The sequence below is a fragment of the Papilio xuthus genome, unplaced genomic scaffold, assembly GCF_000836235.2.
Source record: "Papilio xuthus unplaced genomic scaffold, Pxut_1.1 DF828177.1, whole genome shotgun sequence".
NCBI classification, from domain to species: domain Eukaryota; kingdom Metazoa; phylum Arthropoda; class Insecta; order Lepidoptera; family Papilionidae; genus Papilio; species Papilio xuthus.
The window spans coordinates 477,761-491,884 of NW_013530472.1; the positions used below are offsets into that span (position 1 = coordinate 477,761).

General features: G+C 32.3%; 1 protein-coding gene across 9 annotated transcripts in view; it reads right to left on the reverse strand.

Moving 5' to 3' along the window:
• The window catches only part of Pdp1 (PAR bZIP family member Pdp1), a 114,984-nt gene that overhangs the window by 74,199 nt on the left and 26,661 nt on the right, over positions 1–14,124 (reverse strand). For 7 of the 9 annotated variants that reach the window (XM_013306702.1, XM_013306698.1, XM_013306700.1 and 4 more), the window contains exon 2: positions 5,332–5,385. The exons of the other annotated variants lie outside the window; for them this stretch is intronic. In XM_013306702.1, the coding sequence (XP_013162156.1) occupies positions 5,332–5,385 (54 nt within the window). The remainder of the gene's footprint in view (positions 1–5,331; positions 5,386–14,124) is intronic. 9 annotated transcript variants of the gene reach the window in all.

The following is a 14,124-nucleotide window of genomic DNA, read 5'->3' on the forward strand; positions in this document are numbered from 1 at the left end:
TAATTAAGAACGTTGCTGTTTTTTTTCTAAATATCTAAGTTGACTCGATCAATATAGAAAAGATAACGGTTGCCAAAGTTTGTGTAAAGTTCGCGTGTAGGACTGCGGTCGATGCGAATGCGATGCCATGCCGCGATGTACGGTATAATTCTTCCTTATGAATTATACATACACGCGTGTACATACATATTACTAAATGTATAAAATAACAACGCTTTCAATTGGTTTATAAAAGAAAGGGAATTAGAAATGAAATATTTTTCTAAGCCTCATAAGAGATTTGTTGTTCGAAGTCTCAAGAGGGCAATTATTTTGTAAAAATCTAAAGAGTAAGCTCTCAACAATGTTAAACGTCTTCATCTTACTTTATATATTGATTTATTGAAGGTATTGACTATAAGTACCGTATCGTTATAAGAAAATTAAAATTAATCTGTGTTATTTTTTTTTGCAATGAATTCATAAATTAAATAAAGTAGAAAAAAGTAAAAAAAAACAAAAGTTACCTTAGCATTTTTATTAGAATATAGATTTGCATATTTATGAGAGTTAAATATTTAAAAAATTTTGAAAGCAAAAAAAACTACATGACGTACTTACTTCACTAATTTACATAAATTTGGGCTTTCATTTTCAATATAAATATAGTGTAAAAGTAATTGCCCAAATTGTTAAAAGTCGAGCTGAATTATTTACTTTACGACGTATTCTCGTTCCCCATAGAAATGAAAAATATGTGAATGCAAACTAAAATCCAAGATCACTAGCAGTAAATCATTGACAACCTTAAAATATATTGTGCCGTTACTAAAAATAGTGGCGTCAGATACGATGTCTTCCACATGGCAACTATGCCAAAACCAATTCTGACAGAAGTAGGCACACCATATTCGGTCCAAATTTTCTAAGGATTGTCTTTAGACATCATTTATTTTAAAAGGCTTCACATATTATTCCTATTTAAGAGTAATTGTAGTTGACTAATTGTGTGTTTAAATACGAGCAATAAAATGTCTTTAAATTAATATTAATTGGCTAAAAGTAAAAGGTCACTAAACGTTAAAATATCTTTAATCATAAATTCTTTATATAAATTAATAAACATAAACACATCTTAATTAATTGCTTAATAAATGATCATATATATCTTTATATTAATCTATTGTATTGTTTTCAAACATTTTCCATAAACCAGCTGACCGTTTGGTCACCGTTTAGGTGAATGTCGCCGGCCATAGCATGAGCTCGCTCAAAGCGTGCACTGACAACTTGTCACTCGACCGCTACAGACAATTATTAATAGATGACATGACCAGGTCCATGGCGACTGTTTCTTTTAAACACTTTTGTTAGCTCGTTAACTATTAGTTATTTTTGTATATAACTCAATGATAACTACTACTATGACTAATTCCGAAAAGTATTGTTTAGTGAATACATTCTGGTTGTAACAAACATTTTTGCATCATCCAATAACTTGATAACCTAAAACACTTCCAAAAAGCTATCCTTTATTTAAATATACATAGAATGATTTTTAAAATAAAAATTGTAGGTAAGTGAACTTCGATCCTTGGCAAGGAAGTTAAATAACTTACATATATTCATTTCAGTCAATATAACTTAATGTATAGGAGCTGCATGAGACGATGGCTACAGTGAGGGGCAGAAAGTAGACGTCATATGTCAAGCCAAAAACTTTCAGCGTAAAATATTGTATCAGTCGACTACATTGTGTGACTAATGTGGATAGACAAGTAAATATATTATGAAATAACACAACTATTTGTCACATGGTATGGGTACGAAAGTTACTACAGACAATTATTAATAGTTGACATGACGAGGTCCATGGCAACTGTTTCTTTTAAACACTTTTGTTAGCTCGTTAACTATTAGTTATTTCATCACGCTTAACTTAGGGTAGGCTCCGAGCCCCTCGGTCGGGACGTACGTATAGTGAGCTGATGATGATGATGATGGGTACGAAAGTATAAAATGTTTTAACTTTTAAAAGAGATTTTAGTTTTCGTCCACCCGATCAATCTAGAATACCAAAAATCTCTTGGTCTACGTGTCACATCGATTTAGACACGGACGATAATAAAATTACCTTATAAAGTGGTAGGTTTCTACATAAGTACGCGTTACTTGTATTACGTACACCTACAGGTAAAATGGTAGCGGTTCTTTAGGGTGTCGCTAATCTCATTGTGAATTTCAGGGACCTTGTTACCGACACTTTCACATACTTTTGCAATATAGATTTGATTTTTTGTCTCCCTTTATTCATAGTTATACAAATTTTCACTTTATATAGATTAACAAATGTATTGCGTTATTTCTTTATATAATATAAAAAGAAGAAGATTTGTGTATAAATGTTATCACGTAGCTTTCGACTTTTGACATACAAAAGTAAGTTCGAGAACTCTTTTAATATCTGCCTCGTGCGATGTCGAGTTTGAATTGCTTTGTGAAATAAAACGTTGCCTAGAATTAATAACAGAGATTAAAGTTTACCAATTAATTTTATAAGAGGAAAAGTTCTTACAGATAATAAATGTTTACAGGATAAGATAAAATGATATCAAAGAATGAGCTATCACGGAGATATTGTGTAAACAGGACTAACAGAAGCATATTATCCAATACTCAAATATTGTATTAACTAAAGTTTCAAAATAAGAAATGACTAGTGAAGCTAGAGCAAAGTGAATTCCTACTATTAACATTTTATAAAAGTATCTTGTAATAAAAACTCATTTAACTTTAGTAAACACTTTATCAAACGAAAGCTTCGTAACATTTAATTCATCATAAAAATGTTTCTTGCATTTTTGTTATTTACACAGGCGAAACCTTTACATAAAGCACTTTGTGCTCGCAGTTCCCTGTTTATACTTGTCAAAGTAATCGAAACAAACACACCAAAAAAAAAAACAAAGCGAATATGTTTTCAGAATATTGGATTTTATCGGTGAGACTCGGTAGACGAGCCTGGACGGTCAGATTTTGGAGGCATTTCAACACAAAGCGTCAAAGTGACACGAAATAAATCCTTCGAAAGGTCGGCTCAGCTAGCCAATCAGTGACGGACTTCGACATTTTTCGGAAGCCTGAATGGCGAACGACAGAGAATGGATTACTCTTCCAAAGTTACATTATTTACGCCCTAAATATTCAAGCCCCAGATAACTTTTTCTATTGCGAAATATTATAAAGCAGAAAAGATGTGTTAATTCTGTTATAAATATGCGAAGAATTTTATCCTTAGATTAAGTTAAGAAACTCGTATTTTTTACATCATATTTTAATATACTTATATTTTAATGTTTGGGAATATCGTAAATCAAATATGGAAGTGTGAATAAACACACTATTAGAGCTTAAATCTTACCTCAACTTCGACAACACTGCAAGGCGTTGAAACTCAATTATTATAAAGTTTTCAAGTTACTTATTTGTAAGATAACTTTTGCTATTTAAATGTATCTTTTGTACAATTTAGTGACAATAGGTACTATGCTGTAAGCTGCATCTTACGGTGAATCCTAACCGTCGAATTACAAATATATTACCATCCCTACAGTTCTTAGAATTCAAGCAGACAAACATACACTGGTTCGTATACAAGTTATTTGAAATTCATGGTTACTTTAATAAAATACATCCTCATAATACTATATAGCAATTTTATCAGATAGAGCAACAGTATTTGACAATAATAATATTTTTTATAATAGAACATTGTATAAATATTTATTGTAACTTATTTATTTTCTTTTATTGCTTCCTTGTATACATTCACAACGGATGTACACGCAGCGACTAAACGTTGTATGATTTAAATTGAATGTGAGTCTATTATTCTTTAGTATCGGAGACACGCAATGGTACACGTTGATATATTACAGTTCTGAGTACCGACTACTTATATATTAAATAAATTATTACATTATATACTATTTTATATGTTAGATAATTACTCAATTTCAAGGTTGAACTTCACTAAGTAGTCATTTCACGCTGTACTTCATCTTTTCTGTACTCAATTCTTCATTACAATAGAAATACTTTGAACTGCCTGCAAATTCCTTCCATATTTAAATAATGAACTGGTGAAAATGATAACTGAGTGGTTATATATGTTTGCACTCAGTGAAAGTTATATGTACAATTTTAAATAAGTGTCTAGGACACCATAAACGGATGCCTTAAAATCACTTAGGATTTAACAATCACTTCTAATGTGTCAATTAAAATATCGTTATAATTTACGGACCAGTTAATTTAAATGCACTTGCTCGAAAGTTTAGCTTGTCGTCGCTTTAGCGAAATACAAACAGAATTAGGCCCGTCGTACACAAAGCGACGAATATCTTCGAATCCCGGGATTTTAGTCCCTAAGCGATTTATGCATTACAATGTCAGATTTCACCGACATATCTATCTGTCATCGCCAAAAACAGTCGCTCGCAACCTGTTTGTCAAGGAGAAAAGTTGCTGCAATTTTCAAGATCAAGCAAATCTATACAGTTGACATCTAATCGTTATATCTTTACTGACCGAGAGGATTCGTGACGTCGATTCAACGTTATGTGTACGGAGAGTGAGAAACGCGATTCTCGCGACGCGACCGCGCCATATTGGTTCTACGGTTTACATCACCTTGTGTACGACGAGCCTTAAAGTTGTGGAAGTATTGTGAAGGGTCGCAGGCGAGTTTGAATTGCTCGGGTAATTAAGTTAGTACTCCGGCGACAGACGGTCCGGGCACCGCTACAGCTGCAGTTGTTGACATCGACGCACTCGACTCCCGACACCGGTTCTCTTTACCAAGTCCGCGAAAACTATTAACTATTGTCAATCTCTACTTCGATATCCGGTCTATCTAACAGCTTTACATAATTCTTTGACGTCTACATACTTAAAGTTGTTTTTTTTAATGTCTCGGCGACTCAAGTTCATTCACACATTGTCGGTAGTACATAAAAAAATATTTGTTATCCAAAAAAATTAAGCGATAAATAGAAAAATACATATAGATTAATAAAAGTCCAAATTTATAATAAAAAAAACTATACGCGTAATCAAATTACAAAAATGTTGAGAGAGAAAGAAAAGAATGGCAATCTATATAATTAATTGGTTATCAAATACGGATACAATATAATGTAAAATTTCTTTTTATCTTTATTACGAATTAAGACAGCGGAAGGTTTTCGTTTAAAATAATAATAATATAAGTATGCCATGCTGCCCAACATTTTGTAATTTGATATATTTAATGACAACGCAGTGTCATAGAAAGGTAAGTAAGTCACTTACCATCAAGCGAACGTCCCCCTCTTCGCTTGGGCATAACACCATCGTAATTGTATCCTGTAAAATTACAATTAAATTGTAATTTATTAAATTTTAATTAAACACTCATTTGAATTAAATTTACATCATTATAAGACATTAATTTTGTTTTGTTCATTTCAATAAAACTAATTTAATGTGTAATATATTCCTATGTCAATTTACAAATAGTTATGAAAAACATTTAATTTCTTCAACAATTAAAATAATTATTTTATGATGTTTCCTAACATTTCGGAATATGTTTAGAATTAACTTCTATCTCTGTCAGTTACCAAATTATATTCCAGAAAGACATAAAATCCTAATTAATTTAATAATATCTAAACACAGACACAACAGGGAGATGAACATAATCGTATTAGGCGCTCCACAGCACGCTCTCTAGTGTTATATTCAGAGAGCTGATTATTACCCTTGTTGGCTTCTCTCTGGACGCCTGCAGTGGCCATTGTACTCTAAGCTATGCAGATTTGCACATTACGTACTTCATAAATAAAATATAATAATAACTAAGATTCACACTAATAAATAGACAAGCTTTTTCCACGTTCCTGAACTACTAAAACTGTTCAACAAAGATGGATTGTCTTATGTTTTTCCAAAGAGTTAAGTATTAATTTATACGACGATAAACATCAAAAAACTGACCAGTGAAGCTGGTTTTAAATTTAAATAATAAATGAATTTTCACATAAAAAGACGCAGCAAGATAATACTTTTAAGTAAAAATCAAAATGTAATTACGCTAGAAATTGCAACGACAAGAAAAACTGAAGGTGTTCAGAGTAATCGATAAAATGTAGTTAACGTTTACATTTTGTGACGTCACTGAAGACACGAACCGCGCCGCTTGTTTGATCCGAACCCCAATCAAAAGTTGATAGCAACTTTAATAACGTTTATCAGAAGCGCTGATCGTAAACTAAGTCTCTTAGTCTGCAACGTTTGTGTCAGTACAGACGGATCAAACCGAATGACTTCGGACAATCGAGATCCAGAAGTTGTGTGACAAGGAAGCCGAAGGTGGATAGGGTAATAATATTCAACTCATAACAAACAATACCATATATGTGACCACTACTATGGAATTCGAACAACGAATTCCACTATTATTTGACATTCGTTTAAAGTACAAGAAATAGTTAATTTTCGTATCTCAAAAATAAGTTAAATCTGAGCATGTTTATTTGTTTTATAAACTTACGTGGTAATCCTGCATAAAATACAATCGATCCTTGATATATGTGGGCAAAATTTTCAATCTAATGTCTCGAAATATTTACTTAAAGTCAAAGATAATATTGTGTTAAAAAATCTCTATACTTCCTTAACGTAACTAAAGAACGCAAAGATAGCAATCACTGTCATATCTTATCTATTTTATTCACAAACACGGTAAGGGCAATATCTATCAGTATGAACGGTGTACACATTTTTAACCTGATTAATTTGTTAGTGTAGGTTTCCACTGGTAAGGATTTGCAAAAACGTGTCATACCTCTTTATGGTACTTTTTATTAACAAAGTAATTTAATATGTTACGTTTAATGCACCTTATGACATAGCTATGATTTCATGACAATACAACAAACGTGGGTTACCACAATAACAACCGTAGACAAACAATTTTTCCTAAATCCATTCAATAAATTCATTCTTTAGATTTTACTATCGTCTTTGATATTTAAAAATAAACTTTGAACATTTCATTTGGAACATAAAAACGTGTAAATGATTATATTTTTTAAACATTTGATTTAAATAGGAACGGATGTCAGATATTTTTCGTAACGCCCTTGAAACTGTTGATTCGTCGAGTCTATAAACATTGCAGGCTTACCATGAATTTCCACTAAAGAAACAACGAAACAAAAACATATTGTTATCGCCGTTTTTACGAAGATAATGAGTGGGACGGCAATAAATTTTAATACAATTACGGCAGTAGGACCCTACGCTTGTAAATACCAATATCAAATACAGAGAATAAAGTTTTCCCATTGTAGTTCCTTTATAAAAAAAATAAAAATAAAAATGTGTCCTCTATTACTTCACTTGTGGGTGATCTTTTGTATTATAATTTTTAATATACCAATAATAACCGAAACCGCCGTGAATAAGAAAAGAATCCTGTAGATTGCCAAGTATATTGAGAGGGTTCTTCGGGGAGTGGCGTGATTCACGTTCCACCCACATTTAAATACACGCTTTTCTAGGAGATTCTATAAAATAATTACCTTGTACAAAGTAGCTCATCCAACCTAAGCAAGGTTTATATGTAGAATAAAAATCAAGTTAATATTTAATTTTGAAAACAACTTTCCTTTCTTTCTGGGAACTTTGAACTTTGATGAAAATACGAAAAGTGCAGACAAATACATAAAGAAATGTACAGAGGCATATCTTCCATCTTCGTAATACTATTATAGAAGAACCTCGTAAAGTTTTCTTTCATAGAGGAAACACTATGTTAAGTTTTTCAAATTCAAAGAACATTAAGGAGATGTAGGAATCCAGTTCTGTAGAATCAAAACTAACGTCCCAACAAATAGCTGACACATAGTCTTAAGTTAGTAATAAATCAGATAAATTTATTTTATCGTTGGAATTGAATGAAAATGTTATATATTTAACTTTTGAACGAAACGTTACGTAAATCTTAAGGCAATAATGTTTAGAGCTGCATTAATTTCCTGTCAGTGGTGATACAGACGCTATAAACCAGTTGCCATTGGCTCGTTAAATCTTAACTGCTTATTCCAAATCCGACCGGCCTTCGCTAGACAAATGATTTGCTAACATCTCAAAATGCATTGGAAATTTTTAAACTTCGAATGCACTTTCTTCTTTTCCTTGCTAAATATCTTGAGACGTCATACAATCGATTTTAATAAAAGGAAAAACTGACTGACTGATAAACGTGCAGTGCAAACTACTGGCAGTTTGAATTCTGCACAGAAAGATATTTTAATAAGTTATTTCTTTTTGGGCATAGGACAATAAATGTAGAGTATTATATGGTCGTCTTCTTATAACTAAAAGCGTTACATTGAATGAGAAACGATTGACAAACTCTGATCAATTACTATCGCGTCTGTTAACAAATCCGCGTTGCTTACATCGACATACATTATGGAGGGTATTGTCTCTTTTGAGTAAAAAATGCAATGTAATCGTTGCAATGATAAAACTAGTTATAAACTTTTTAAACACTATCATAATTAATGTTTACTCTCACTAAAACATGGCCTCCATACACGTTATCAATGTCTCCGTTTTATCACACAGTATAAAAATGACTTCCTGATTGCAGCCTTCAAGATATTTCCTACAATAGACTGAAGCCTATTACTTTTCAAAAAGTTAAAGATTTAGCAATGAATGAGCGAGAGGTTTGCAAAAATACATACGTAATCTCTGTCTATCTGTTTTAAGAATGTAAATGTTAAAAAAATATAGCGAATAAAAAATCTACTTTTTGTCGACGATTTTTCTCTTATCGGTTAACGCGAGCCGGGAAAATAGAGAGGAATTCTGCGGACTTATCTGCAACATACGAAATACGAATAACTTCCCACCATAGACACGGTCGGGCAAACTTCGTAGAATTCATTTCAATCAAGAATACAAGAAGAAATCGCAACGTCATTATCAACTTGCATACTCGTTTATCGCAAAAAATTAGGTATGGTGTTGTTTTTATAAATTTTAAACCGTGAGATTGAACTGCCGAACGACATGTACAAAAACATAATAAGGATCCTCTTTTACACAGATTATCTTATAAGATGACACATATTTCGATACAAATGTGTCAACAGTTGTAAGGCACAGCAAAGCAGTTCTAACTACTAACATATGTGATAGTTTTCGAGTTACCAAGGGTACAGAATCAGGTGCTAAATGAAGGACACGCGCAAACGGTCACTGCTAGCGCCGCCGAGAGCCGGTCCACGCCGGTTGCCAATTTAGGCTAAACGTCTACTGCCGCACAATCAAGTCGTACACTTTGTGAGCTAACGAAAGTGAAAACTGCAAATGTATTTTGCGTTCAAATTTATTTTGTTTACTGCATCGTGGATAACAAAGAATCCTTTGTTCTTCACATCATGGAGTGTATATTAAATACATAAAAAGGTTGCATTTGCGGCAATGTTTGTTATAGGTATATTGTAAATAGGAAATAAAACTTTACAGCAATATGGAACTGATACACATAACTTTACAACTATCAGATCCAGTATGTGTGGCGACTCTAGAGACCTTACGCGATGTGAACGCGAAAATTAGGTGTTAGTTCATCGGAGCGGAAGCTAGTGAAATTGGAAAACCGTCTCCAGCCGATGTTAAAGTTGCTGGAGCGCAGACTGCGCCGCGAGTGTCGCGACTTTACATCCGAGCTTTGATCTGTACCTTTAACTTCCTACGCTTTTAACATACTCTGAGAATGTTTTTAGTATTACGAATGTATATTTTTGTGGCAAAGAACTTTCTAGTATTTGATATTAATATAAAATACGTTATTTAAGCGTTAAAACTTTAAAATTGAGAATCGTTGTTTACTTTCCATTGCATTAAAAAATGTAATTTACCAGAATTATCATAATTTAAATAGAAATAGTATATAAATAATTTGTACGTAATTTATTGTCTCGCATTGCAACAAATCTGTCGAAAGTTTTATTCTGTATATTGCTTTCGACATAACATTCAGATATTTCTTAGAATTATTCAGTGGATGCAACGTGCTAATGATATTTGCGTGATACCTATTGCAAAGGACGTTTTAGTATCATTACAGTATCGGATACTAGGGGGCGTTTTAAACTGTCGGATGTAGTCTAGGATCCGACCGAGGTCGAGGGTCGATCACTTAGGTACTAATACCAACCGTCAATTATTTATCGCAACGTTTTAATGCTAATTTCACACGTAGACAGAATTTGTGGTTTTATTGATATTGTTTAAATTCACGCTTACTATAAAGCCAAAATCAATAAAATCTTAAAGCAGTACAGCAATTTTCTGTCTGCCCTTGTGTGAAACTGACATCTATCAGTGCATCGCTTTATTGGGTTACGAATAATATTTGCGATGCTGTTCGTAGAATAATATTTAAAACGAATTTATTTGAATATTTCCAGATCACCTGTACACCTGCATTCAAATTATAGAGAGTATCATTTTACTAACGAAATATTGTTTATTTCATAGTAGTGGCTTCGGTATATTAAAGCAAAAATAAGTAAATATTGTATGAATAGTTATGATCTACCGGAAATACTTTGTCTGTAGGAATTGGAAATTATTGGAACACAAAATTATTAATTTGACATTGTATCAGCTATAATTTTAAATATTATTTTTTAACAATAATAAAATAAACAAAATGTTTTGTTAGTTTGAATGTTTAGTGCGGTTTATTGTTTAAAAAACTAAATATTTTTTTTAAGAATTAGTTGTCATTAGATTCTTATTAAAAATACTTTTTTTAAAATTCTATTTATGTGCACATTGTTGTGATAAAAACGTTCGCTCAAATAAAAAGGTATCTTGAAGTATTTTAAAAGGAGCTATTTTTCCATTCGCCACAAAATATGTAAATCGCAAAAAAGAAACGCAGAGAATATCGCATTCTCAATTAGACGTCTATCACGTAGCTAAGTGCTTTCATTGTTCTAACATGCCTCCATGTCCCCTCCCTGCACGATCCCCTCCCCTTACCTTCGCTGTTTCATACAACATGCACAGTTGAATTATAATCGCAGTACATTTTTAATATAGATATAATATTATTTAAGTACGTCTCGTTTATATGTAGTAGTGTTTGAAAAATACCAATTCCATACATAAAGACTACGGATTACTGGGTTCATATACCAGTTTATTTTCAACATATTCTTTTGGGAATTGATTTCAACAAGAGAAAGAAATAAGAAGCATGAAATTGTCTACATGACACTTTCTTATGTCGCACAGTTCATAAGTGGAACACCATTTTTCTTATGAGTTTTTGCAATCTTATCTAAATGGTTTTAATGATTTTTCTATCAGATACTATTGCGAGATGGCATTGAATGAAACTTAGCATAAAAAAGAAAGTCGGAAACAATTACGTGCAACTTCTTTCGTCTGGCTATTTCTTACCTGCAAAAAAAGAGAATATGATTTCTTTCACGATCTTAGTATACCTACTATATGTTTAATGTCTATCGCAAGCAATTTTTAAAATATTTGTTTTTACTTAAGACAATGCATAATCAAGATAAAAACTATTTTATGGTTTAAATTGGATTAAATAACACATATAAAAGCCTCTTCTTTTTTACGTTTTATCTCAAATTTTCAGAAAAACATATTCTAAAAATAATATTACCAATATAGAATTACTTTATCTAGTTTCCTCACGACTACGTTGTTTAGAAATATGTTTCAGTGTTAGTAATAGTTCAGATTACTTGTTATCGTAAATTACTGTTTTATCTTTGCAAAATATCGGATTTGTCTAACACAAGTAAATGTAGTACCACAATAAGATGGTAGATGGCGTGCGCAGGGGACTCAGGTAGCCGTTCTAGGTTACAGATATATTAAATAAAAGCTGTCAAGCACCTATGTCTTTCGTTCGCCTTTATTACAAGTCTAGCTGCTTTACGCGACGTAGTCTGGGGAAACATATCTCAAACTTTCATTACTACTTTACAGATCGAAATTAAGCAAGGAATAGAGACTAAATGAAAAAAAAAACCGAAGTGTTTTTTTGTACTGATATGTGTTAGCATGAATTTTCAAGAAATTCTGCAAATGGAGAAAGTTTCTTTCTCTGATCAAATGTCCGTTTTCCCAAGATTTAATTTAATCGTACTTAAATTAGCACTTAGACGTACTAATTAAGTTTCTTTAAAATTCCACGTCAAAGTAGTTGCGGGCGACATCTAGTGTAGAACAATATAGAAAAACTAAAACAAAGAAAAAATGTAGGTAATAAATAATATTTGTAAATGAAATATTTTGCCACGGTCGTGTTTAATCCAATTCTGTAAGAAGACAGAGGAGGATCAAATAGTCTATCAATGTTGTTACACGAGTTAACATTGTCGACGAGCAAGTCTGGACTACGGAGAACGAACGCGGGACGGGGGAAAGGGTAGCAGAGGGAATGGTTAACCGTCCACTGCATCACGATTAAAGTTGCTCCACAGTCTGGAACTAACAAAACCTACTTTCATAATGTACTATTTTATGTTGAAAAGAAAATTATCTTTATCTTTCTATGCATATTTTTTTAATTTCAAAACAAATACTAAAAGTGTAATTGAATAGATTATCAATTTAAATTAACAAATATCAAGAAGAAAATTTGGATTCAGCACAAAAAATACATAGAGGAAAAAGTATTTATATTTTTACATCTCGAAATTAAATTGCGAATTATTTTTCGTTTAACTGTATCATAAATAAGTACGCGTTACGCATTATTTACTAAGATCGAGGCCGTTAAGTGTTGAATGTTCGACTATTATCTATTACCTAAGATAAATAATAAATATTGTGTTAAGGGGGGGCATGTTTATGGCATTTAAGGCGATGTTCCCTTTCCACTTATCCAACCATATTTGCCCTACACGCGGCGTAAATTACCCATAGTTCAGTTATAACCGAGGTCGATCTAACAAATCCACTTTGCAGAGCTGTTCAACGGAAATAATTAAAAACTTCACTTACATTGAATAAGTTCTTAAAACGTTCTGTTTTGTTTCCTTCATTTTATACCTTGGCCTTAAACAATAGGATTACTGAATTGGTGATTTAAATCATTTATAGTTCAGAAAAATCGTATCGTTTGATAGAATAATTTACGTGAGAGTTTTTGTTTAGCCGCTAACTTATCCTGCAGTTACTCTATTGTTAAATAATACACTTTAGAATGCAGTACGTTGAATAATAAAGACCGAGACCGGAAAGCTCCGGTCTGGGATTTCAGATAAAACTACTTAAAGGATTTGAATGCGGTTCGCGTTTCTATGAAATGTTTATCATAACCCTAAATAACCAACAACGTATACTTAGTATGATGTCTTTTTATATTTTGATGTTTATATACGGTTTCTTACAAATATGCAAACAGTGTAACAGTGGTAGACGCCTACAGTGGTCAGCAACAATACCTTATGTTGCACGAAGAGACCGACTCGCCCGGTTCAATACCATGACTTCACGGAAGACAGACAAGAAATGGAAACAATTCCGCGTTACATCATAAGAGTGTGGGTCCCTGAAGCCTAATTTAGTCCCCAAAGGCGAAGTGCATTTGTCGCAGGAAGGGACGCATAGGAACGGGAAATATTCTCTTTCTATGTGCCCCCTTCTCCGTTGATTAAAGGTTGGCAATGCATCTGAAATTGCGAATGTGTATGGCCCGCTGTTGTTTCTCACTTTCGCGAATTCAGGTGCTCATTTTTCACCTTATTATATAAAAAAATAGTTAACATGTAATACAGAAATAATGAATTCTTTATTATTTTTGTGACCTTATTTCCTCAATAAAAATCAATTTAATTGATTGCTGTAATCAATTACCAATTTTTATCTATAACATAAATATATGTATTAATAAAGCTTTGACACAAACATACATACATTGAATTCAAAATTATGTGATATTGCAAAATAAATATTATCATCAGTAGGCCGCTTTTCATAATTTTTTATCAAATCATTGTTTTGCGTAAACAGGAAGTCATTTGTAATCTA